The sequence below is a fragment of the Mesoplodon mirus genome, assembly GCF_964341445.2.
Source record: "Mesoplodon mirus genome assembly, chromosome: 11".
Taxonomy (NCBI): domain Eukaryota; kingdom Metazoa; phylum Chordata; class Mammalia; order Artiodactyla; family Ziphiidae; genus Mesoplodon; species Mesoplodon mirus.
In genome coordinates, this window is record NC_138987.1 from 26,576,764 (window position 1) to 26,602,806 (window position 26,043).

The 26,043-nt window shown below is 41.2% G+C and overlaps 1 protein-coding gene across 3 annotated transcripts in view; it reads right to left on the reverse strand.

Moving 5' to 3' along the window:
* The window catches only part of IGF1 (insulin like growth factor 1), a 74,818-nt gene that overhangs the window by 13,829 nt on the left and 34,946 nt on the right, over nt 1-26,043 (reverse strand). For 2 of the 3 annotated variants that reach the window (XM_082634614.1, XM_082634616.1), the window contains 2 exons: nt 7,335-7,516; nt 4,749-5,840 (listed from right to left, as the gene is read on the reverse strand). In XM_082634614.1, coding sequence (XP_082490740.1) covers nt 5,682-5,840; nt 7,335-7,516 — 341 coding nt within the window. In that variant the 3' untranslated portion in view covers nt 4,749-5,681. Of the gene's footprint in view, nt 1-4,748; nt 5,841-7,334; nt 7,517-26,043 lie in introns of those variants that run through there. The other variant, XM_082634615.1, reaches the window with a different exon arrangement.

Consider the following 26,043-nt stretch of genomic DNA (forward strand, 5'->3'; position numbering starts at 1 on the left):
GCATCTGTTTGAGGTTGATGGGAGCCTTCAGCATATAAGAGTAAACATGCATGATGCCAGCCAGTGCTTTTCCAAGACAGAAAATGGCGCAAGAAAAATTCATGCGTGTATACAGTTTTAAAAAAATCAGAATCATTGCATTGTGCCAAAAGTACTTTTACTTCCATACAAGCGTTTTTTGAAGAAGGAAACAAATATCATTATTGACAGAGACAAACCAGAGCCATCCAATCGTGGCCTTGGTCAACCAATACTGACAAAATAATGCTATATATTTATTAGTTCCTTTATACTTTTCATTTTTTCTAGTCCTCCAATGCCTCATGAATGATTCAAGCTTGCCACACTCATACCATGACATAAATATCACATGTTCCCAAGTCTGCAATCGTCAACTGATTAGGAATCTTTACCCAACCCTCAACCTGCCATGGTCTTACTTGTAATCATTTAGAATTTTTGTCTTTCCATAATTGTTACCTACAGCTGTGAAAATAGCGCATCATATTTTCATGGATGGCGGAGCTGGTTGGTCTTTGATGACATGACCTCTTGGAGCTGTCCAGACAGAAAGCTCCACGTGAATGTTTATATATTTTACACAGAATTTTGGCACGTGAATCCCAACATGCACGCACACACACACACACACACACACACACATGCACAGAGAAAAAGCAAAGAAGAGAAAATAATCTCCTTCCCTTCAAAACTATTTGCTGTAGTTAACTACAGATTGTAAATTACCACCAAGGGTATTTAGAATTAAAATTAGTTGGATGGACTTTTAGCATTCTTATTTCTATCAAACCTCTGCTTTTTCAAAAGTTTTAGTTTTCTGACCAATGGGTCTTAAAACTGTAACAACATTAGTGAATATAATATAGATGGAAATTTTGGAAAATGTTTTCTAGCTCTTGTTACTTATCTAGCAATGGCCCATTGAGCTATGACTGAGTTCCTAGTGCGGTGAGAAGTTTCTGCTCTCTAGAAGTACCGGACATGGACTCATAGACCCGTTGTCCCACATCTCTCATAATTTCCCTGCTGTTCTCAATTTCCATTTCTCTCTACTTGAGTTTAACTGTGAGTATATATTTCTAAACCATCTCTTGTGGTTGCTAGATAAAAATGAGGTAGCACTAAGGCTGTTAAAGGAGTCCCATTAAAGAAAGAGTCCCAAATAGATGGGTATCAGGGAAAGGTACTCAGATTTCAGTTAGGCCTCTGAGGATGGAGAAGCTGATTTTGACCTTGCAGGTCTGGAAGTTTAGTGGCCACTGAAGAACCTTGGCTAACCGTGCCTATTCCTTCTTTAAAAGTGAACTTATCTTGCCTAGGTCAATATATATTGTCACTGATTTTCAAAGGATTCAGTAGCTGGGCTTTTAATCACTGAGGAATTCTATAGTGGATATTTCAAACCTCATAAACGGCCTTCTGCTTCCTCTAAAATGATTTACCTTTTCCTTGCTACCAAAGGCTTCCACTTTAACTCCAGACTATCAACTTTGCCCTTGGATTATAAATCAGCTCGCTGTTTTCTAGTAAATATTGCCAAAAGCCCTATTCCCTTCACATAGGCAAGCAAAAACAATAGACCTCATCCTCCCCCATGGATGCAAGTGGACTTGAGAAATTGCAAAGTTTATTACTTAAGAAAACATTGTTTCCTGTTGGTGATCAGTAGGAGGGAGACAGGAGATGGAGGAGAGAGTAGGGGAGGGGCTCTTCGGGAGCTCATTTCTTTTCCACGCTTGCATCCTAACAGCACGCACATTACAAGCTATATGAGGTTTTGTTTGTTTTCAAGAGATGTTTGAAAGAAGATCAAATGTTTGTGAGAGGCACCGGGATCGGCAGCCCTAGAAACTGAAATGTCCCGGAAGCTGTGTGAGCCCGGAAATATCCCAAATTTTTATTTATTTTGGCAATTTTACTTTAAACTAGTAAGAGCTGGAGTTCATGCTACAATTAAATTTTCCTCAGGCACCATGAAATGAAAACACATATTACATTTGATTTTAACTGGTTGAGAAAAATGGTGGTTTTCTGAAAGTTCATTCCATGACCTCAAAATAAAAGTTAATGGTTCTTCACGTGGTACAGCCAGCTTCCACTGAAGTTGGAATAATTCATAGAACTGGGGTTCTCTGGGTTGGAAGGATTCTTAGGTCATCGAGTTCTCTTTTCCTATCATATGCTCGAAACACATTACCATGTCACTAGAAAGTGTTGGTAAGCTTGAGCTTGAAGTTTTTGTTAATAGGAGCCTCGCTCCTACTTGAGGAGACCTATTTCTTTTTCAGATGGCTCTAATTTTAAGAACTAAGTAAAATAATATCAACTAAAAATTTAATAGTGCTTACTATGTGCCAGGCACCATTTTAAACACTATAATATATATTTGTACGCACACACACACACACAATCTCAATAAATCCTCACAACTCTATGAGGTAGATTCAATTATTACTCCCATTTGGCAGATGAGGAAACTGAGGCACAGGTAAATTACATGATTTTCCCAAGGCCATCCAGCTATTGAGTGAAATAGCCAGAATTTGAACCCAGGCAGTCTGATTCTAGATTCTGTACTCTTAACCACTATGTTTTATTGTCTCTCCAATCTTTATAATTCTCCTTCCTGCCTTGTACAGAGGTTTGCACATCATAGGTACTAAATAAAAATATTTTCAACAATTTAAGGATCATGATTCCTTACATATTCCTGTTAGTTTTACACACAATCATCAATTTGCCCTAAAAGAAACATTTGAAACAGTGGACTTTTAAATGGTGATTAATACTCTGCCCACTTCAAGAAAGCATTGAGGGGATGAATAGGAACATAACATTCACTATAAAGTACTCAACCAGTTGCCACCTTTAGCAGTAGGTTCTTGAATGATTTCAATTTTGGCTAGAGTAGGAAATTCCAAATATGCAAGACTTGTGCAAACACAATTCCTCTGCCTTCCCTTTTTTACGCTGCACTTGCCTCACTGTCTTATGCAAGGGCAAAAAGAATTATTTCATCTCAGCAGTGCTACTTACTTTTATGCTCTATGTCTCTAATACTATTCCCCTCCCTATATCACTCACTTGTCCATCCATCCTTTCATCCATCATTATATGCCATGTATCACTAGGTGCTTAGTACTGATTCTAGAAGAGGTAAGATGGAAAGACAACAATAGATTCTTCCTGTTTACTTAATTCATATTATTGAGAAATCACATGTAGGCATTCAATATGACTGCTTTAGAGTTGATAAAACCCACTGCAAAAAGAAGTGGGTTTTAACTAATAGTCTGGTAGTTAAGCATTCTTTAACTAGAAAGTTCTATTCCTTTTTTTTCTTTTAAAGTCTTTGCCTTACATTTTCTTGAATGAAGTTCATCATTGGGTATAACTATAGTTTATCCAAAGCCCTGTGTTATAACTGACATTGATTCAGTCATCAAGGAAAAAGGGAAGGGATAATCTTCTAAGAAATCTTTCCATAGGACATGAACTGTTAATTCTTCTACCAAACTGTGGTCCCTTGAAAAGCCATCGCTGTTTGCAGGGTTACTCTCAGGTGGTAGAAACAGTAGGTATTGGCTTATGCCTGAGGCTGGTTCCAAAGCATGTATGTATCAGCAGGAGAACTGGGCATCTCCTGAATAAGGTGGCTGGCCAGATGGGCTCAGGCAGCAGCCTGGCTTTTGTCTGTTCTAATAAGCCAGGACCTACTTTGCAACCGTAACAGCAGTGTCTTGGCTCCTATGTGGTGCTTTGACATGCTTGTGATCAGACCTTTTCCTCCTTCCTGGCTTGAGCCTTGGGCATATCCATATATTATATATCCTGGGTTTTCAGTGACCCATGGAGTAAGGATGATCCTGAAGGAGAAAGCATGGCTGGGGCATGAAGGACAGGTAGAATGAATGCTCCTTTATACCATGACATCTTCAAAGTAGGCTACTTCGATGAAATGCTTCACTTCTTGATTGTCATCCTCTTACCCCAAGTGTCATCATTTGCTTGGCTGAGCACTTCTCTCTTGCACCCTCTCTCACCTCTTATAATTCACAATTTGAATGATCTTGAGGCTTTTTGCTTTTTTATCTATGAAGGCCCTAACCCTACTGTTTAAATCAAGGAAGGTGAAGGAGAAAATCTCTTAAGACTCAAATTCTGTGATTCTACTTGACTTTTCTTTACCCTCAGGAAAATCTACTGCTCTTACTCTCTTTCACCCCCTTCCTTCTGATGGAAAATATTAAATTAGTGGCAGACTTCATGTGGCCATTTCTGCCCTATCTTTTCCTTTTGGAATTCTTTCTTAGTCCCTGTTGATTGTGTGCTGTTCTCTGTTGGCCAGAGGAGGGTGGCTTAGAACCCAAGCCCGTCTTTACCCATTTCTGGATCTCAGCATCCTTATCTTCAAAATGAAGGGATTGCAGCAAATGATTTGCAGCTCTAACGTAACATGGCCCTAGCAGAAACTCACAGGACTTCAGGTCTAAAAATCTAGATTTGTGTGTGTGTGTGTGTGTGTGTGTGCATGACAGAAGAGAGAGAGAGAGAGGGAGAGGGAGGGAGGGAGGGAGAGAATTTTATAGGTGATGGAATCACAAGGCAGTAGTCAAACATCATAAGTCTTTGGTTTGGGGCTGAATTGTGTCCCCCACCAAATTCATATGTTGGAGTCCTAACCCCTAGTACCTCAGAATGTGATTGTATTTGGAGATAGGGTCTTTACACAGATATTTAAGTGAAAATAAGGTCATTATGATGGGTCCTACTCCAATATAACTGGTGTCCTTATGAGAAGAGGAAATCTGGGTACAGAGATTTGTATAGAGGGAAGATGATGTGCAAACACAGGGAAAAGAAGGCCAATTCCAAACCAAGGAAAGAGACTTGAAACAGATCCTTCCCTCCCAGGTCCCTGGAGGAAATGACCCTGCCAACACCTTGATCTTAGACTTCCAGCCTCCAGAAATGTGTGAAAATGTCTGTGGCACTTTTATTATGGCAGCCCTATCACACTAATACATCTTTTATGTCTGATTCCAAAGTGCACACAAAAAAGTTCAGTGACCTCCTCTCATAGGTAAGCTCTCAGGCCTCATGGGCCTTTAGGCAAATACTGGGTGCCCTTTGGCCCCAGCTTGACTGAGAAATGCAGCCTCCAATGACACTGTAGGAAAGGAAATCTGGGAACTTTTATGACACAATTCAGTCTTGCTGAGAATTTGGGGCTAATATTTAACTCTGGATATATATTGACATGGAAATTCTTGTAAAATTCACACAAAAATTTAAAATGCATATAAAAGCCTTGATTTTTATTTTAATTATTTTACTTGTTTTTTTGGTGGGGAGGGGAATTGTTTTCTTTGCCTCTTGCATAATTTTTGTTCTTTTTTCATTCTTGCCACTGTCTTTCTTTGGACTTTCTTGGGCATGACATTTTCCTTTTCCATTTCTCCATGTTTATTAGCTTCTCCACATTTCTCCGTTTCTCCTCCTTCTGTCACATGATTTCTCTAGCTCCAGCGGGCCTACTTTTCTTCACTTCCTCTACAGCATCTCCCACTTTTTTCTCGCTGTCTGCTTCTCTCTCATCCTCCTTGCCTCTGTCTTAGTCCTGCTCTCCTCCGTTTTCCTTTCTGGCCTGTGTTCAGTTTCTAGCTCCAGTCTCCCTCCTCTGCTCTTTCTTCTTGCCTTTCATCTGCTTGCTGACTTGCTTCCGTCCCCTCCTTCTGTTCCCCTCCTGGATGTTTCTTTGGCCCACCTCTCCTTCTCCTCTGAGACTTCGTTTTCTTGTTGGTGGATGGGGGCTGATACTGTAAACATCACAAAAATAATTGCATTGAGAACAGGTGGTTCCCTTGGTGTCCCGGGAGACAGAGCCTTTGAGTCAGCCCAGGATGCCTGGGCTCCATAGATGCAGAAGACATCATTGGTGCTGGAGAGGTGTCTGGACCTCAGTCACTAGACCTGATATTCCAGAACTTTGGGACTCATCTCTGACACCACCCACCCCCTCCCCAACTAGAAACTGAGAGGCACTGTGTCACCTGGAAAGAGAAAGAATTAACCTGCCTTCACCCCCTCAAGCACACTTTCCAGCCACATTCACCTAAAAGTTATTTCTGTGGTGCTTGCTCCCTGACTCATCCTCTGGCTACTGTGTTCTCTGTGAACCAGGTTGTGCCTAGTCCCTTTCCATCACTCAAGGTGGCTCCCTGGGGTCACATCTCTGCTAAGCCCCCTGTTCCAGCCTCAGCTTCAAATTAGGACCAGGAAGCAGCAAAGGTGTTATTATGTACTTCTTGGTCTCTCATCTTGTGCCTTCTGCACGATGCTAGTTTTGACTCCAAAGATTAAAACCTCAAGTTGTTGTTTTCTTTTTTTGTCAACAGAGTCCCCAAGGAGACCTGAGAGTTTTTTACTTTCCTTATTCATCCTTCCTCATTTTCTTCACCTTCTCTTTAGTTCTCATCCTTTCTACTTAATCACTAAAATGTAGTCACATATTCATTTGTTCACTTGTTCATTCACTCATTCAACAAAAATGTATTAAGTTATCAATGTTCATCAGATGATTTACGTACTTTTGGTGGCATAGATAGTACCTCTAAGGCTTGTTTAAAGTCTAGCTCTTAGTAAGAGACACCTGCAGATTTTGATCATTAGAAATTTTTTGGTGTTCTTAGAGCCAAACAGAAGTTTTTATTTGTTTTTATATTCTTTCTATTTTGTTTTTATTTTCTTTTATGTTTGCCACTGGATGTGAATTTCTATTAGTTCCCATTTTAGAGTGTTGTTTTTTTTTTCTTTGCACCTTTGCAGAATACCAGGACTTGAAAGGTCACATACTTTATTCATGCAGTTATGACAGAAGTTAACACTTGTCCAACAGTTACTTTGTGCAGGCATGTGAAAAGCATTGCATGCACACAAACGACCTGATGAGGTAGATAGTACCGTTACCCCAACTTTACTGATGAAACTAGGGCTTGAGAGGTTACATTATTTCGCCAAGGGCTCTCCGCTGGTGATTGGCGAACCTAGGATGTCAGTTTTGTCTGATACCAAAGCCCAAGTTTAATCATTCTTCTCCACTGTCTTCTGGTGATCAGATGGTCCAGAGCAGTGGAAGGGAGAGTTTACAAAGTGGAGTGATGTAAGGGATGGACCTCTCAGGTGAGAAGGGAGCTTTTTTGACCTGTGAGCCAGGAGACTACGGGACCTAGTTACTGTTTGGCTCACCCACATGGACAGGATACAGATCTCACAGGGGTGGCCAACCTCCATCCCCCCCCAGGTTGGCTTACCTTCTGAGCCTTGGGCATGTCGGTGTGGCGCTGGGCACGTACAGAGCGGGCTGACTTGGCAGGCTTGAGAGGCGCGCAGTACATCTCCAGCCTCCTCAGATCACAGCTCCGGAAGCAGCATTCATCCACGATTCCTGTCTGAGGCGCCCTCCGACTGCTCGAGCCATACCCCGTGGGCTTGTCTGTTCCAATCAAACGCAGAAAGGCCGGGCTTTAGAGTGGGATAATAGGCTATCTTCACAGTCCCACCCAGCCCCTGAAGACTCTCCTCTCCCCACACCTCGTCAACCCACACTTCTGTGAGTCAACCTCTTCTTGAAGCTCCTCCAACAATTCCTGACCCCCTAGATCTTTCTGGACTCCAGAATGTCTCCTGGAGTTGGTGCCACACTCGCTGGCAATACCTCACTCATTGTGCATTTATTTGTGTTAATTCTCCTCAAGTTCTTAGCCACCTGTAGTCAAGGATCTTGTCTAGACCCAATCCTCATCTTTCCTTATATGTTGACTTTATTGGGAGGCTGCTAGGAATATTAATTAAAAGAGCATGTTTTATGTTTTCTTAATCTTGTTAGCAAATCTGCATGGTTTTTGTTTGCAGGATGGCTCAGATGTTTGCTCTTTGGCTTAACTGCTTCTGTTATAACATCAGACTGAGAATTAAAGAGGCTTTAAGTCTGGAAAGTTCTCCTCACTTAACTGATGTGGAAACCGAGACTTGGAAACCGAAACTCAGAGTTGGGAATGACTTACTCAGGGTCATTCATGCAGTAAGTGGTGGAGCCAGGATTCAAACTCAGGTCTACTCCTGGCTAAGCCCAAGTGCCTCATAGAGCCTGGGAGACCTGTTGTATGACTCTGGACAAGTCATTTAAGCTTCCTTGGCCTCAGTTTACCCATTTGTAAAGTGGGGTTAATAAGATTTTCCTTGTACTGATTGCTTGAGGATTATATGACATACTGTATGAAAAGTACTTAGCGTATCACCTGACACCTAGTAGGTCCTAAAAATGTTGGTTTGTTTCCTCAGAACATCGCTTTCCAGGATCATATAGGGTCTGTGAAGAGACAGGCTCTCTATTGACTGCATCCAGAAGCTTTGGAACTTGGAACTGATGACAATACCAATGTGATAGGGCTCCTTCTCCTATCACCCTAGAGAGACCAGAACCATCATTTCTGTTTTCTTATAGAATAACCACTAGACTGAGACAGAATGAACTAAATGTCCATTTTTCATTCTGATTGCCCAGAGGGAACACCAGGAATCAAATTTCTTTTGATATTTTCAAATCAATTAGGCCTCTTTACTTGGCAAGTAGGTTTTAGTGTGATTCTATTTTGTTTTGTTTTGATTTGGACACACTTTTCTTGGCTCTAGAAGTAAAAAGGAGGCAAAACAAGTTTACATGGAACTTAAAATGTACTTGAATTCTTTGTAAACTTTTGGTCATAGTAGAACTTTTGTTACACCAAATCTTGCTTATATACCCGTATATAAAACAGACAAAAGTGAAACTGCTGTGGCTTGGGCAAGGGCAGGGGACTGGATCTTGGCTTTCTCTGTCTCCCTTACCTCCCTTGGGAGGTGGAGGGCCTGAGTCTTCTCCACTGATGTCCAAGCTTCATGGAAGAAAATTTGTGAACTATTGAGCCAGAAGGATCCAATTAATCAATGTGACATATGTTCAATTTAAACTCCTGACACAGAAGACAGCATTATATGTTAAATAAAAAGTCTTACGTTCACATAATAATGATACTGTACTTTAGGATGAAGTTTTGAAAGTCAAAATCTCCATGTATATTTTGAACTCTCTAGTTGGGGGAGATCAGACCCATGGTCATGGCCTGCTACCAAACTAGTTTGGCTGCCTTGCGGCTCTAGGGGCCAGCTGTTCATGGCATCCTCTAAGAATCCAAATGTTTTCCTGATGCTTGGCACAGGAACCTGGGGATGCTTCCTCCCTGTAAGGCAGGTTTATTGTCATTCTTAGGGCAGCTTGGGGTAGAAACTTAGCAAGGGTTCAATTGTGGTCTCTTTGGGTGGGGTGTGCTGCTTTCATTCGGGGCGAACCCTGTGGGTTCCTCATGGTTGAGGGATTTGGAAGGGACCGGGCAGCTGGTCCCAGTTGGAGCCTCAGTGGTGTTTTCAGTTGCCATTGGAGGATCAACCAGTGCAGAAGACTCTCTGCTTCTGCTCGCCAGCTGGGCCCTGGCAAGCCAGGACTTATCTGGTCCCTTGGGCAATGTAAACAATATTTTTTGTTTTTTTTGTTTTTATAATCTTTTCCTGGAACTATAAATTAGAATAAAGACACAAATAGGCTTACATGGTTCTTTGTAATCCACAAAGGACTTCTGCATACTTTTTGCTAAGTGGCTATTTCAAGAGGCTGAAGGGGTCAGCCAGTGGAGAGTGGCTGATACACTTTGGTTTTCTCTTGGGGTGGGGAGAGAGGGGAAGGTGACTCAGCCTACTTTGAGGTAAGCGTCCCTGTCATCCACCGCAGGTAATGATTGCTCTTTGCCAAAATGATACATTTCTTAATGGGACATGATTGTGATTCATTTGTTGAATTTGGAATAGTAATTTGATGTTTGGAGGTAATGTGGCAGGAGTGGTTCCAGAAACCTTCACACTCGGCTAACTTAGAAACAACTAATTTCATCCTTATGGGTTGAAGATGGAGAGGGATAGGCTCTGTGATTCCAGGACCTATTTAGCACCTCTGTTTCAAGCATGTCTAAAGTAATCTTCCTTCTGAGACTCCATAGGTTCTGGAGCTTCTTGCTTGCCACTGGAGAAAGACACTAACCTTCATCTCAGAACAGCATCAAACATTGTATGTATACATATTCCCTTCTTGGTGACTGTCAACAGCCACGAAACTCACCACAGGCCTATTTCCTCTTGAGAGATAGAAAGTAATCATCAGCACAGCAAACAATAATAGCACACACCAGGCATCTGCTTTGTCACCTCTTAGATGGGCTCAGAGTTTGCCATGGTTCAGTCTATAAAATAGCTGTGCTTTTTTAGTCCATAGGTCAATGACTTTAGGAACAGAGAAATTTAGGACTCTTCCATAATGCTCTAGAAAGAAAGTTTACCTTATGTCTATATCTGTTTTTTTAAATGTTGTCAAAATATTACAGACTTGGATTTTGCCAAAAATGTAACTACCAGTTATTTCTAGCCACCACAATCCTAGAAAGATGTTTTTCTTTGTCTATTCATGATGTCTACAATGGACTGATTGTACTTCATTGAAAATATATGAACATAACAAGTATTTACCTTGCCTTTTAAAGTTTAATTGATCCTTTGAAGTGTCTTATAGACTTGACTTCTGGTTCTACATAAAGATATTTAACAACAAAAAAATCATTTCTCACCAATTGAGAGGCCAGAGTTGAAGGTCAAAGTTTTTCCCTTTATCTTCAAATGCCTCATATTTCTTATTTTTCCAGAACCAAAATAAAGATATTTGTTACTATGGGCTAAAACTAGGAGCATGATGCAATGTGGTTTACCAGGAAAACAGTAAAATAATTTGCTACAGTATCAATTTTGAGAAAAATAGGGATTTTTAATGACCTCAGAATTGCAGCTATTGTCATTATGAGTAATTTTTAAATGAGATGGAGTGAACTGTTCCATCCTTGCCTTTGAAAACTCCTCATTAAGCACTAGGTAATTATGCTCCAGTGGGCAGAATCAGAGTTGGTAGGTGAAAAAGAAACAAATGTTGGATTAATATAAGAAAAAATTTCTAACAATTTGAACTTAAGAGTGTTAAAAATGGGACTGACTTCTTTTAAATGTAATGAACTTCCCATTGCTGGAAGCAGTTAAGTAAAAGCTATATGAACACCTGTCAGAGATCCTAAGAGCATATTCCTGTATTGAACACAGTGTCTGACTGCTATGGTCCTTTCTATTCTAAATATTCTGCAATAAGTAAAGAAATGGAGGAGAAAACTCACCTAGGCCAACCAAGTATTCACTATGGTTGGAAACCACTTTTACACTGTCTTCAAGAAAGAAAACCAAATATTTTCTAACTTAGAAGGTTAAACTTTGTTTTCTGTTTATCACTTGAGTTCCCCAAGATTCTCAAAACATTTTTTTGTACTCAATTCTATGACAAAAACAGGTGACTGGGATAGTCCTTTCTACAACTAGGTATAGTCCCAGTCCCAGAGTTCTGTCATATCAATTATGAAGTGTCCATATACTCACTCAACTGTTAGGGTGAACAGGCATGTGTAGAATTTCACAGAATTTTCCTTGCTGACAAAGTCTTGACATTGGAAATTTATATATTTGTTTTTCAGTAGGTTTGCTCCAGAGCATGCAAACCAAAGATTGCTTAGCAGACAAGTTGGCTGCCACCTAACCTAGGACTTGAGTTCTCTATGAGTAGACATAAAGTGTCATCACAGTATCTTGAAAGTTGTACGGCTGTATCTTGAAAGTTGGCCAACAGACAGAATTCCAATGATTAAACAGCTGGCTTCTATAATAGTAGCACTTCCCTTTAAATAATGCATGGTCAGTGGAGTAATTCAATAATCTTCAGGGCAAACTTGCTAGTTATAAGGGTTTGGGGCAGAATTTTGGCATCATCAAAACCATGCCAATTAGCTGAGTCTCACATTTTGTCATGGATGCAAGCAACTTGCTTCCCACCATCTCTGAAGGAGAAGGCATAATAATGAGATTTAACTGGGGTCATCACTTCTAGAGCAAAGAGCTCTGGTCATTCATCATTGGTAAATATGTACTACCTTTATTGGTGCTACATAAGCTTGAGTTTCTTTATAGATTTCTGGGAATACAGTCGGGACACTGTACTCAACTTTAATTTCCTTTGAAACTTCCCCTCTTGCTTATTGAGAAAGCTTTCCTTTAATTATTTTCACTCTGTTGTTGGAAATAGGAGACATTGACTTGAAGAATCAGTATTTAAATAATAAAAAATGCAAACATTTTCCAAATAGGGAAATATCCAGTTCTGAAGATACACACTTGTTACTGTTTGCGTTCCAAGGACTAAAAGTTCTCTAGAAATTGCTAACGGGGGAGGTTCTAAAGTTGATCGTGTTTTGAAAGCAGGGAAAAAGAAGTAAGACAGTTCTAGTTGTATTTCCAGGGCTATTTCTAGAAAATTCACAATTATGTGTCTGGTTGAAAATGCAAATGGATTATCAACTAATAAAAAACGAAGTTGCATTTAACTTTGATTAACTTAAGATTGATCACAGAATCAAATACCATAGTTAATATCTGTAGAAGCCAGTTAGGTTTCCTACACCAACTATCTATCCATAACTTCCAGACCTATTGACAATTTAAAATAACTCAGAATGATTAGTTTCTTAGGCATCAGTGCTCCATGGACCACCTTATCTAATAAAAATTCATTCAGTTGACATAATTTTGCATGGGATACTAGTAGGAAAGTTGGGTAAAATGTGAGTAATCTTAAATTTGTGTCCATTTTAGTGAGAATCACTTCTCACTTTCCTTTTTTATGGCTTTATGTGGAAAACTGGACTCCTTTCATGAGTTCCTAATATAAGGAAAATTGTGATAGGACCATTACCTAGACCCCAAATGTAATACATTGAATGGTTGATATTTCCTGAATTCATAGGATTTGCATTAACTTAAAGCCTTTTGATGAATCGATATTTTACCTTTAAAAAATTCTATGGAAATCAACTTGAATTAAAACAAATATTGAGATATATGTGTTCATGTGCTTAGTAAAGATATGGAAAGATGCCTTCACTACTGTAAGACCATCCACATCACTATGCATTTAGAATAACGAGAGTATGTACACACACATACTCGAACACATATCGGGGAATGAAGTGCTTGACTGTCAGTATCAAAACTGTTGTCAAAACATTTTAAAAATAGGATTGTTTGTGAAGAAATTTTTCAAAAATATATACCTATTGCCTGCCTTATATGTTGCTAGTGGACTCTACACATTTCTGCTTTTCTGCAGAAGATCTTTCCAAGTAGGACTGGCCTTTGGCATTTATAAAAGTGAACACAGAAAATGTCCTCTCTTCTATGAACGGCATGTCATAAACTTTTCTTGAAAACCTATCAAATTCAGTCATCAGTTTCACTTCAGCCTGTGTTAATTTTTAATTTCCAGTGTCTGCTGGTCCCACTACTTCTCAGTTGAACAAGGTCATCTTTTCTAGGAATCGCGGCTCTGTTTGACCTGCCACCACCCCCATCACTCGGCAACTCTTTCTCAGCTTCTAAATCCCCATCACCCAAAGACCAAAGTCTTCCTGTTACCCAATCAAGTCAATGTTTGTGTATCTCTGGACCTAAAAGGAATGAAGCAGCGCTCTGTGGGGCTGCCCCTTTCTTCAAATCTGCCTTTTTTTTTTGGAAGCCCCAACTCAAGGGCAGGTGTGAAACTAGTGCTATTCAGTCTGCCTCTGTCCCAAAGGCCAGGGAGCTAAAGCGCAAGGCTTATGAGCAAGAAAACTAGAGATTCAGAGGAGAAACATTACCGTTTTAGGGCTCTTTGGAGAAATGGGCCGACAGAGTGGGAAGCAACGTGATGTATTACTTTAGCCTGATACAATGCCCTGGAGGGCGAGCGTCTTGCCAGGTCAGCACAATTTACTAGTTTAGGTTTGATTCCAGGCCTTGGAGGAGATAGATGTAGCCAACAAAATTACACTTTGGCAAGAGAAATGCTTTGCTGGACAGAAATGTTGTCCTGAGGGAATGGTTTGGTTTATCAACGTCTAAGGTAAAAGATAATCAAATGCCAGGAGGTCATTTTTATGTCTGAATTATTTCAGTTGAGCCTGCTATATAAGTTAGCTACCATTTTCCAGTTATATAGTTTCGATTAGTTAGAACATACTGCAGGGTTTGAGTATGATCTGCCTGTGACATCTGTCATACCAGTGAAGGAGGCAATGTGTGGAGTGGCTAAAAGCACACGTTTTGGAGTCAGACAGGTCTGGATTCTGCCACTTATTCACTAATCACCTTGGGCAAGGCACCAACTCTTCTAAGACTCAGATCCTCTTATGTAAAATGGACATGAGCGTATCTCCCAAGACTGTTGTGAAGGTTAAGTGAGAATGTATGTAAAGTGTTTTGCACAATGTCTGGTATGCAATAAACTCTAAATAAATCTTAACTCATAATTGTTATGGAGTTAGTTGGCTGGCAAGGCTAGCTGGGCAGGTCTCCTCCTCTTCCTCTCTTCCTCTTAAAAATGCATCCTTTCCAAAGTTTGGTTGAAAAGATGGCCTTTCTAGATAAAGGAGGACTGTTCTCTATGAAAATGAACAAATATGTGTTCCTTTGAAAGAATATCCAAACTTTATGTTGTATAGACTGTCCTAAATAATTTTAATCTGGAATAGGAACTCTATGAGAACAGATCCTCCAATCAAGTCACACAAGTGATATGGGCTTATCTTGAACTCTTGTTACGTTTGATTTCTCCCAAATAATCCACTGGCTAAAATAATTGGCTTTTCAGCATTAGTATCTATTCACTTATTTCAAAACAATGCTGCAAGGCATGGGAGGGGTGTGGGCAAAATACATGGTCAGAGTGGTTCCCCAATCACTTTCCACCAGCATATGTATTTCTCTCCTCTTTCTTTTCTCTTCTTCCTCTATATCTTCTTGTCTCCTGTTATTGACAGCTATTGACATTCTTTTTGCTCACTGATGCACTTTAGGGCAAAAGCTCATATTATGCAGAGTTCATGGTAGGCTAAGAATTAGAGTTTAGTTCCCTCTCTGGAATGACTGAAATCTAAGGCTCCCTTTCCTGCCAACCATGCTTTGGAAATAAACAGCCACCAAGTATACAATGTCACCAGGCCCACTAATCACTACTCCATCTTGGACCCACGCCTGAATGAGATGAAGACAGACAAAACAAGAGAGAATAAGAAGGGATGTTGAGGAATCGCACATATGGACCTGAGTTATCTCATTTTTTTGAGAAAGGCTGTGACGGAAATTGTAAGATGAGTCCGGCTCCAATGTGGAGATTGTAGCCATGCCACCAGCATTATCTCCTATACTTACACTGTTACTGTCAGTTTACTCTTTCAGATGTGAGAAGAGAGGCCTTGTAGGCAAAACATAAGGCATTCATGAATAGGGGGTAACGCCCCTCTTTCTGGTGCCATAGAAAGATGAATCAGCCAAAGGGGTATTAAAACACATTCTCTTTATTTTTAGTTTCATTCTAAAGTCTATCATTTCTCTTTTCTTTGCAACTTGGCACCTGCCCTGTGTTCTCAGGGGCCCTGCTCCCCATCAGTCTCCTCACTTAGGCCTCTGTGTTTTGCTCAGGGTGCATCTGGAGATTTTCCCAGGGGTGGGTGTGACACGGTCAGGATCCAGGTGAAGGGGTGACAGCTGCCAGGGCCGTCTGGCCTGTCTGAAGGGAGAGTGTCGGGAGGTGTAGGCCCCATAAGGAGAGGCATCCGGGCCTGCATCAGGGAGTGAGGTGTTGGAGGGCAGCCTCCACAGCAGCAGAGACAGCCGTTGGCATTAGTGCAGAGAAGCAACAGCCAGAGTCAGCGACAGGTTGAACACAGGAGAGGAGGGAGGGAGGGAGAAGGGGGTTAGAGCGCTACATGATATAAATAACTGCAGAGTGTTCACGTCCGTGCCAGTTGGGTTGTGTGTGAGGTACCTTTCATGCTGGTGTGTCAACAGCGTTGTTCCTGAATTGAAAGTTCCTGGGGAGTGTTTCTATAGCACCTAGCACAGTGCCATATGCAGAGAGGAAGTAAAAAAGAAGGCAATATGGTATACTGAAAACAACATTGGATTCCAGCCCAGATCCTTTGTGCAAACTCACAAGTCACCCAAACTCTCTGAGATTCAGTTTTCTCACATAGACAAAGTACTGGATAACATCAAGCACTCCTTCTAACAACACGACTCTAAGCATTATCTAAATGGCTATGGGACCCACTTTCTAATCAACAATGCATATATGGCACATCAGTGCTTTTCCCCAATAATAGAGAAAAATACAGTGAAGAGAAGTTTGATGAGAGATCCAGGTCTTTCCTCTTTGTCAGATTTAATTTTATATGAAAACAAGATTGATATATCAGATTGAATTTAAGAAAAGCAGGGATCAGCATTGGGTTTGATGGAGGAAAATGGGGAAAATGACCAGTATGGAGGTGGGTTTGAGTACAGGGAGGGGACAAGACCATTTGTGAGCACTGCAGAAGCCAATTCAAGGCAGGATACAGGTGTGAATTAGAAGGATAAGAAAGATAAGAGAGTCATTTGCTGGAGCTGTTGAAATAGTAGAAAGAATCCAACTTCATTTTGGAAATGGATCCTAAAGGCTTTGAAGAATGAGGAAGTGGCCTCATTTGTGTGGGCACCCAGAAATGAGAATGAGTATGAGAAGAGTCTTTCTAGAAACTCCTGGGCATGGTCTTTCATTTTTATTGGATGCCACATACATCTCTGCAGCTCTGTTCATTTCTTCTCCATCCTTCTTTATGTTATTTGGATTGCATAATCACTATCACTCTATCTTTAAGTTTGCTGATTCCCTCTTCTTCCAGTTCAAATTTACTAGTGAGCCCCCCTGGTGACTTTCTTTTTAGCATCTATATTGGAGTATAATTGCTTTACAATGATGTGTTAGTTTCTGCTTTAAAACAAAGTGAATCAGCTATACATATACATATATCCCCATATCTCCTCCCTCTTGCATCTCCCTCCCACCCTCCCTATCCCACCCCTCTAGGTGGTCACAAAGCACTATGAGGCTGCTTCCCACTAGCTATCTATTTTATATTTGGTAGTATATATAAGTCCATGCCAGTCTCTCACTTCATCCCAGCTTACCCTTCCCCCTCCCCATGTCCTCAAGTCCATTCTCTACGTCTGTGTCTTTATTCCTGTCCTGCCCCTAGGTTCATCAGAAACTTTTTGGTTTTTTTTTTTTTAGATTCCATATATATGTGTTAGCATACGGTATTTGTTTTTCTATTTCTGACTTACTTCACTCTGTATGACAGACTCTAGCTCCATCCACCTCACTACAAATAACTAAATTTCATTTCTTTTTATGGCTGAGTAATATTCCATTGTATATATGTGCCACATCTTTATCCATTCATCTTTCGATGGACACTTAGGTTGCTTCCATGTCCTGGCTATTGTAAATAGAGCTGCAATGAACATTGTGGTACCTGACTCTTTTTGAATTATGGTTTTCTCAGGGTATCTGCCCAGTAGTGGGATTGCTGGGTCATATGGTAGTTCTATTTTTAGTTTTGTAAGGAACCTCCATACTGTTCTCCACAGTGGCTGTATCAATTTACATTCCCACCAACACTGTATGAGGGTTCCCTTTTCTCCACACCCTCTCCAGCATTTACTGTTTGTAGATTTTTTGATGATGGCCATTCTGGGGGCATGGTCTTTTAACATTACTCTTCGAAAAGCCACATCTTCAAAAGATAAGTGACCAGTCCCAGGAGGGTTGTTAACATTGTTGACCAGAATGCTGAATTTCCTAGTATTCAACGTGGGCAACATTTTATTTCACTAGCTTCCTAAGTGTCTGTCAATGGTATCTGAATCCTCTGTGTGATATTCAGTTTCTTCCTGGGGGACTGGTACATAGTTTCCCCAGAAAATTCCATCTACAATTACATGTTATCCCATCTCTGATAACGTGAATGGGCTTCCAGACAGGTCATCATCTCTACCATTGGGACCCAACATCTGCCCAGAGGACAAAATTAGAAGACCATTATATACATGTTTTTTTTTTTCAAATGCTACACCTTTTTTTTGGTAAGATAAACTAATGTTAAGGTTATTAAAATTTTTAAATCTGTACAAGGAGTTCTCAAGCAAGTGGTAGTATGATTCATCAAAATATTAAGCAGGTATGCAGACTGAGGGTAAATGGTTCACTTAACGAGAGATTATATTATCTCAGGAAATTTCAGCTAAAATCTGGACTTGTCTAACCATCCTTTATCTCTTTTTTTCTATAGAATTTTGCTACTATAATTTTCTCCCTTTCCGCTTAATATTTAATTGCTTAAACATGACCAAGAGACTTTAAGGGCTTTCCTCAAATTATTAAGTTTTAGAATTTCATAAAGCTTTGGACCAGAGAGCAAATTCAGGGTCAGCTAAGAAGTCTCTTAGTAATCTGGCAATCACCGAGCCTGCTAGTTTTAGCCACCCCACTCCTCCCACCCCCAAATATTATTTTTCTGAATTGAGCAAGTGAAGTATGAATAAGGAGAGAGAGGTGTGGCTGGGTTGCAGCTTGTCTCCAAGCTAAATCCTGTTCTCATCTTTATTTCATCTGGGACTGATATCATTTCTACATCTCCAAACCTCATTAAATGCTTTTAGCAAATATTATTATCAATCAAGAAAAATCTCTGATTCCCGTATTTATTTTACTAAAGGAAAATATTTTCAGCTTGTGATGTTGGCTGGAGAAATCAAACTCATTTTTATTTTTATTTTTTGTCACATACTCAAACACACTGTGAATGACCACGTTGCTCTGCTCTGGGACCCCACTCTGAGGCAATGGTTTCTTGGCCTTTCAGCCAATCACTCACTTCTGTGAATTTTCTTTCTGAGAACTGAAGACAGTTGCCCCAGAAGTCATTTTCCAGTTTATCACGAAACCTGCCCATGGTTGCAGAATTAGTTGGCCTCATTAGAAGCAAGCAACGTGAGGCCTGATGTGTCCTATAGCTGCGGAGGCTCCTTCGTGCAGGGACAGTGGGCCAGGATAACTGCTTGTGGGATATTTTATTTCCCTCAACACTTACCTTCTGTCTGCTCTCTTTGGCTCAGATCTGGGTTTGGGAAGCCTGCGTGAAGGCACTGCTGATGTTAATACTTAGGCATAATTAGCTCTGTCCTAACTCTAGTAGGAAGTCAGGGCCCAAGTTCAGGGGCTAAATGCTCTCTTCTGATGCATAGTTGTTGAACAGGGAAGCCTCCATTCTCTCTTTCCAGCCTTTCAGCAAGTACCTGCTTCCTTGTAACCCCACACCTAGCCTGTCACACCTGTGAAAAAGGAGAATATAAAATCCATTGATCTCTTAATGGGTATGGTCTCCATAATCCCCACTATGTCAATTAGATGCATATTTATATAAAAACTGCATGTATAAACCTTTAGGTTGATGAGAGGAAATGATTGTCAAGGTCTTGCAGCAGCTTCTGTATAATAGGGATAGGAGGAGAAGTGAAGCGTTTTGACTCGTAGTAGCGGTTCTGATAAGAGAATGTGGAGAGAGCTACAAACATTCTCACTTCTGAGCCGTCAGTTCAAGTTATTGACAATGACTTTTACAAAGAAGAGTGACAGGGAAAAGGGGGCTGTTGGTTTAGAAATATTTTAATCTACGTCTAACGACTTGCTAATTTATTTATTTTTCTCCTCAAGCAACTTCTTGTCCTCCTCTTCCTCCTCCTTTGCTTCCGGTGCAGGACGATACTCTGGTAAAGGTACTTGTGACATCCTAGTCTTCCCATATCTTCTCATTGAACCAGTGCTCCCACGGTCCACTGAGCTCTGCCCTCAGCAGGCATTTCCTGCAGTCAGACTATGACCCGTCATAAATTCCTTGCATTCTTCAGAACATCTGTGCCTTCTTTGGCCACATCTTTTTTCCTGGTACTCAACAGGCCACAAATCACCCTGGACTTCTCCTTCCAGGCTGTTGATGTCTTAACACTCTCCTTTCAAACCAGACTCTTCTCTTGTCCTTGGCTGTGGCTCTTGGCTTCCCAACTTTCTCACCTCCCCCATCAGGGTTAGTCATCTGTGGCATCACCAACTGTGGCTCTTTCTCCTAGCCTTCTATCTGGCCTGAAATGATGCATTTCTTCAAGTGTCAGAGTTACTACGCAGACCGTACTACCTGGTTTGATGCTTAGTTAAGCTCCCTTACGTTGATTTAAGCACAATAGTGCAGGCAACACCTTCATGCCTCAAGAACATTTGAGAAGACTCAAACCTAGAGGATATTGATTAGCTAGTGAGAAAGAAGGAACTATAATAAGACCTAAAGGTATAATCAAATGAGGTTTGAAACTTTTCCATTAAACACAAGTTTCTCTGGAGATTGAAAAGGGGCATTTCATTCTCCAGTTCATTTTATGTTTAAACTAATTTCTTTGACATTTAGAACAAATGCGTGCCTTTGCAGTAATATATTACCAATAGCTTCCCTTTGTTGAGTGCTTTCTATTAAGCTAGTATAGTAAATATTACTTTTCATGTCATCTCATTTACAGCAACTGCATGGAGTAGGCATTATTACTATACCCATTTTACATATGAGGAAACTGAGGTTTAGCAAGGTTAAGTAACTTGACCCAAATCGTATAGCTAGTAGGTTGCCAAGTGAGTTCACTTCAACTGGGGACACCTTGAAAGTGGGAGAATTCTCAGGTGAGGAAAAATTCTGAAGTTGATACCATTACTGGGATTCTTAAAGGCACATAATGCTAAAATCCATGAAGGATATGGAGGAGGTTATCTAAGTCAGCCCACCAACCCCAGGTTTTGAGCACATGCAGTAGACAGAGTTATAGCCTAGGTATTCCAGAGACTGCCAGAAGGAATGTCATGCATGGCTTTTGCCCTAGAGAGAAAAGTCTGGGCAATCCTGCAGTTTAAGGCATGGCTGGTGTTGGATGTTCACATCTCACCCAGTACACTGTGATTCTTCCTCTTTCAAAAGGGGCAGTCAGCTCTGTAGTGCAGCCAGACCATCTCGTTTCCAATCCCTTTGTATTGCACAAAATTATGACAACTTCAGCCGAAACTGAAAAATGAAATTTTACCCATAATCTCGCTATCCCAACACATCATAATCTCATCATTTTTCTATTTTTTTTTTCTAGTTCTCACCCAGATGCATGCATCATTTTGACACAGGTACAGTCACAGCCTAAATTTCAGGTAGTATTTTTGTGGTTTTTCACTTAACAGTATATTGGGAGCATTTTCCATATTGCTCCATAATCTTTATAATTATAATTTTAAAGATGAAGAATATTTTATTGAGTAGATTTGCCACCATTTATTTTTTAAACATTTTCCTGTTATTAGACGTTTAGTCTAGTTCCAGCTTTATCATTATTTTAACTAATGCACCAATAAGTGTCTTTGGGCACATAACTGCCCAGAGCAATTGGAGTCTGAGTCCAGCAAGGGAGTTTCCTTTAGGCCCCTGTGAGAATTCTTGTCTGAGGATTTCATTCCCACTAACCTCTCTGAAGGTGCAAAATGATTCTTTTGTGCATCACAAACTAGCACTTAATCTATATATTAGGCTTTTTTTTTTTCTGTTTTATGAGGACCAATCAATTTCCCCAACTTGATTTGAAGCTTTTTTTTTTTTTTTTTTTTTGAGGTACACAGGCCTCTCACTGTTGTGGCCTCTCCCGTTGCGGAGCACAGGCTCCGGACGCGCAGCCTCAGCTGCCATGACTCACAGGCCCAGCCGCTCCACGGCATGTGGGGTCTTCCCGGACCGGGGCACGAACTCGTGTCCCCTGCATCGGCAGGCGGACTCCCAACCACTGTGCCACCAGGGAAGCCCGATTTGAAGCACTTTAAGGGTGGAAATGGTGTCTCATATTTCTGTGTCTAGAAGCACAGCACTGGGCATTTATCAGGCAGTTTATAAATGATCACTGATTAGTGGGTTGATGTCAAGTGCACCAACAGTATGCAGAGAGGCACAGTATGAAGAAATTTTTACATTGGAAAGAAGAAACCCCAAATCAGGGCCCATGTCTGTGTCTCTGTTTCCTTTCTTGTTAAAGCGCAATGATGCTAGCAACGGTTACCTGACAGTTCCCTCTGTGGGGTTGTGGTGAGTTAAGGCACATAGAGAGATTGGGACAGTGAGTGACAGAACAAGCATTCATGAAATGTCACCTCACATCACCGTCCTCAGCATCACCATTAATGAATTAATTGTGAGGCTGTACAGTGAACTAGTGAAAACAAAGTCTCCGGAGCCGATTTGCCTGAGTTCAGACGCTGGCTCCATTTCTAATTTTGTGCCTGTGGGTAAGTTGCTTAACCTCTCGGGTCTCATCCAAAAGGGGGGGTGTGAATAGTATCCACCTCACAGGGTACATGTGACGACGGCACGAGTGAATACTTAGTTCCAAGATTTCAGCAAAGAGTCAGTGAATGGCCACTGTGTACCTGGACTCGGGGTTCAGAATACAGGTGAGGACAGAGGACGTGCAGTCCCTTCCCCAGCCAGGAGACTGCAGTTCACAATGCGTGTTGGTGTTATTGATCCATAGAGCTAACTCCAGAACTCACTGCAGACGGCGCCTGGCCATTTCCACATCACTTTCACACACGTTCTCTCCTTCAGCCATTTCAACAACCCTGTGAGACAGATGGAATTACCCTCATTTTATAGATGAGAAAACTGAGAGCTTAAGTGACTCACAAATCTGGAAGCTCCTTTGATTTCAAATGGTAAAACTTCTCCACCCACATACCTGCCTCCTAACCCCCATGAAAAGACAAACTTCAGGTTCATAAACCTGTGGGAGCTCCTGAAGCAGCCAGTGCCCAAGGTGACTCACACGTCATGCAGTGGGTGGTTACACAATGATAAGTATCAGTGCTTCTCAAACCTGAGCCTGTATCAGTGCCACCCAGAGGGCTGGTTAAAACAACATTGGGTCCCGCCCTCAGTTTCTGTATTCGTAAGCCTGAGATGGTGCCTGATAACTTGCAATTCCAAGTTCTCAGATGATGCCCATGTCTCTGGCCTCTGTGTGTTATAGACATCCAACATTTGGATATAATATATGGCTAAGTGGTGGAGCACTGGCCAGGAGGAAAGGGCCAATGAGGACAGGCATCCTGGGAAGGACCCCTTACACTTTAAAAACTCCAGAAAGACTTCCTGTCTCTTTTGATAATTGCCTAATAAAGGTAACTGTATGTCAGTCTAGTAGCAGAACCAGTTTTATTGCAAAAAGGAAAAAAAACATAACCCTCCAAAGTAAGAAACTACACTGAAACGAAAAACACATGTTGACCTTTTTCCCTTCCCTGCCTTTTTTATTTGCACAGTCTGTGTCGTTCTGGCTTGCAGCTAGCACCTGAAGACAACAAGCCAGGTCACAGGGAGGGAAATTAGAGCCTTAACAAATTCCCCAGCCAAATGGAACACTAGAAACACAAGGATGTCCTCTGATATTGAAAGCTGCCTTTTCTAAGTACCAGGTACAATTTATTTTTAGGCTTTCAAAATTGTCAGGTGGGTATTCAAGCCAATCTGCTCAGTTGTAAAACTTAGTTCTAGAAGACCGACTTCCCGAGGACCCAAATCTATCTTTTCTATGCCCTCACCCTTTATAACCTCCCAGGCTAATGCAGAGAAGCCAAACAGGTGGGGTGGGTTTTGGGCACACCCTCAGGACCACATCATCAAAACATCTTTTCACAGAGCATTCAAAACTCATGGCAAAGGAGAGTTAAAGGGAAATATGCCACTGATGATTGCTTATAGAACCAGGTGGTTATATAAACTAGAGGACATTCAATTTTGCAAACAGGAAAATCATAATTTGTTATTTGTCAGTCAGGCCACACATAAGCATCAAAGTTTCTTGAGCAAGTGTCGGGATCAATCCTGCTGAGGAAACAGGGTTAATTAATCCAACGGCTTCCATGCAGAAGTGGCAGGAGGAGGGCAAACGCTGTTCTATTTCTTTGCCGAGCCCTTCCCATGAGAATGTCTGTGAGGCTCCCATAGCTTTAAATCAAATGGTGCCCCGCAGGCAGGAAATCCATATTGGGAGCAGGGGGAGGAAAGCAGGGGCCACTGCTGGCTTGGCAATTATAACCGTCCTCCAGGTCCCTGTTTCCATTTCCCTTTAAAGAAGAAGTTGGATTTTTAATGATTCCCTTTCTAGTCACTTCCTTCCCGTTGCCCCACTAGGTCATTTCAGTGCACGCCTTCTTCACAGATCTATTTCTGGAAAACATCAGAGGGAAAATGACCTCATTCACTAATTGGGAAGCCAATTGGGTATCCCCAGGGTTGGCTGGTACTTCTGTGTTGAGGGGTCTCTCCACCCTCCCTGGCTGTTACTTATTAGCATCCTTTGTGTACTGAGCACTTCACCAAGGCTGAAGGAGCTTGGGAAGAGGTAAAACGCTTGGTCTGGTCCCAAGAAACCCATAAGTTAATAAAAAACACGGACCAAGAGATCAACATAACCTGAGAGCAGAAACTTAGTAGAACTTTAGCCCTGAACAGGTCCTTAGAAATCCTGTAGTCCATAGATGAGTTTTGGTAAGAGGCCTGTGAATCCTCTGTGTGGTGTGTAATTATGTGTGTTTGTGGATCAGACACTCAAAAGATTCCCAAAATGTTCCACGATCTGAGGAAAGTAGAGAAGTCCAGGCCCAGGCTTGCAGAGAAGCCAGTTACGTTCCTATTTTACCTTTCACAAACATCCAGCTGGCCTGTACATCATATCCCAAATGCCACATCCAATGTCAAAAGACACCAAAGGATCCAAGATACCTCCTCAGCCCAGTGTTCACCAAAGAGTGTTTCTCAAGAGGTTCCATGCAAAAAACTTAGGAAACAGCTGTACATGTTATCCCATTTTAGAGAGTCCAAAAGTTCACCAGCTTATTCAAGTTTGTGAGAAGTTCTATAGTGAAGAAATCTATCTGATGGTACTGAAATCCACTCTCCCCATATTTAATGGGCCACTGGACTCCTGTTGCCCAGGAATGTCTATTAACTTCCTAAGGAACTAAGGCAACCGTATCCCAAAATTCCTTCCGTTTATCACTTCTTTTGATTAAAGTACATGAAAGAGTCCTTTGGAAATGTCAATAATTTACTAAGGAACAGTGCATTGTCAGCCATCAACATCCCAGTAAAAGTGAAGTCTAGGTCTGGGAGAATAGACTATAAAGAAGGTTGGTTTGCTAAAGGGGATTGGTTCAGAAGAGCAGACCCCTGCTAAGCTGTAAGGTCTTCAGAGACCCCTCGTTGGGGAGCTTTCTCCACATCTAAGATAGCCACCACCCTGATATCTATCATTCCAATGTTTCTTTGAAAACATTTATCAAGATAGACTCAGTTCCATTTATTTATTGCTTGACTTGTACCTTGTCTCTCTCCTCCCCACCCCATTGGAACTTGAGATCCATGGGATCCTGTTCACTGCTCTAGCCCCAACACCAACCACAGGTCTGCAAAAGGGTAAGAGCTTAATGAATACTTTTTGTGGTCTACACTGTATGGGCGTGCTACTGAATGGATAGAGAAATTGTGATTTGTTCACTGTTGTATCCCCCGTGCCTATCATTAGTGCTCAGAAAGATGCTTGTTGAATAAATGAATGGAGAGGGGTGGTCTGCATTGTTTTTCATGCTCAAACCATGCTTGTGGGTATTGGGAGATATGAGTGGTATTCAGACTCTTATAGGATTGATATAAATTGAGATTCCTTTCTCAGGGACTGAGGTAATAGACTAGAATGTTTTTCAGATTGCACTAAGGCAGGAAAAGCTCTTCAAGCATTAGGAGGTAGGATTAGAATTTAAAGTGACCTTTAACAGTTTAGAAGGGGGTGGTCATTAAAAACAGG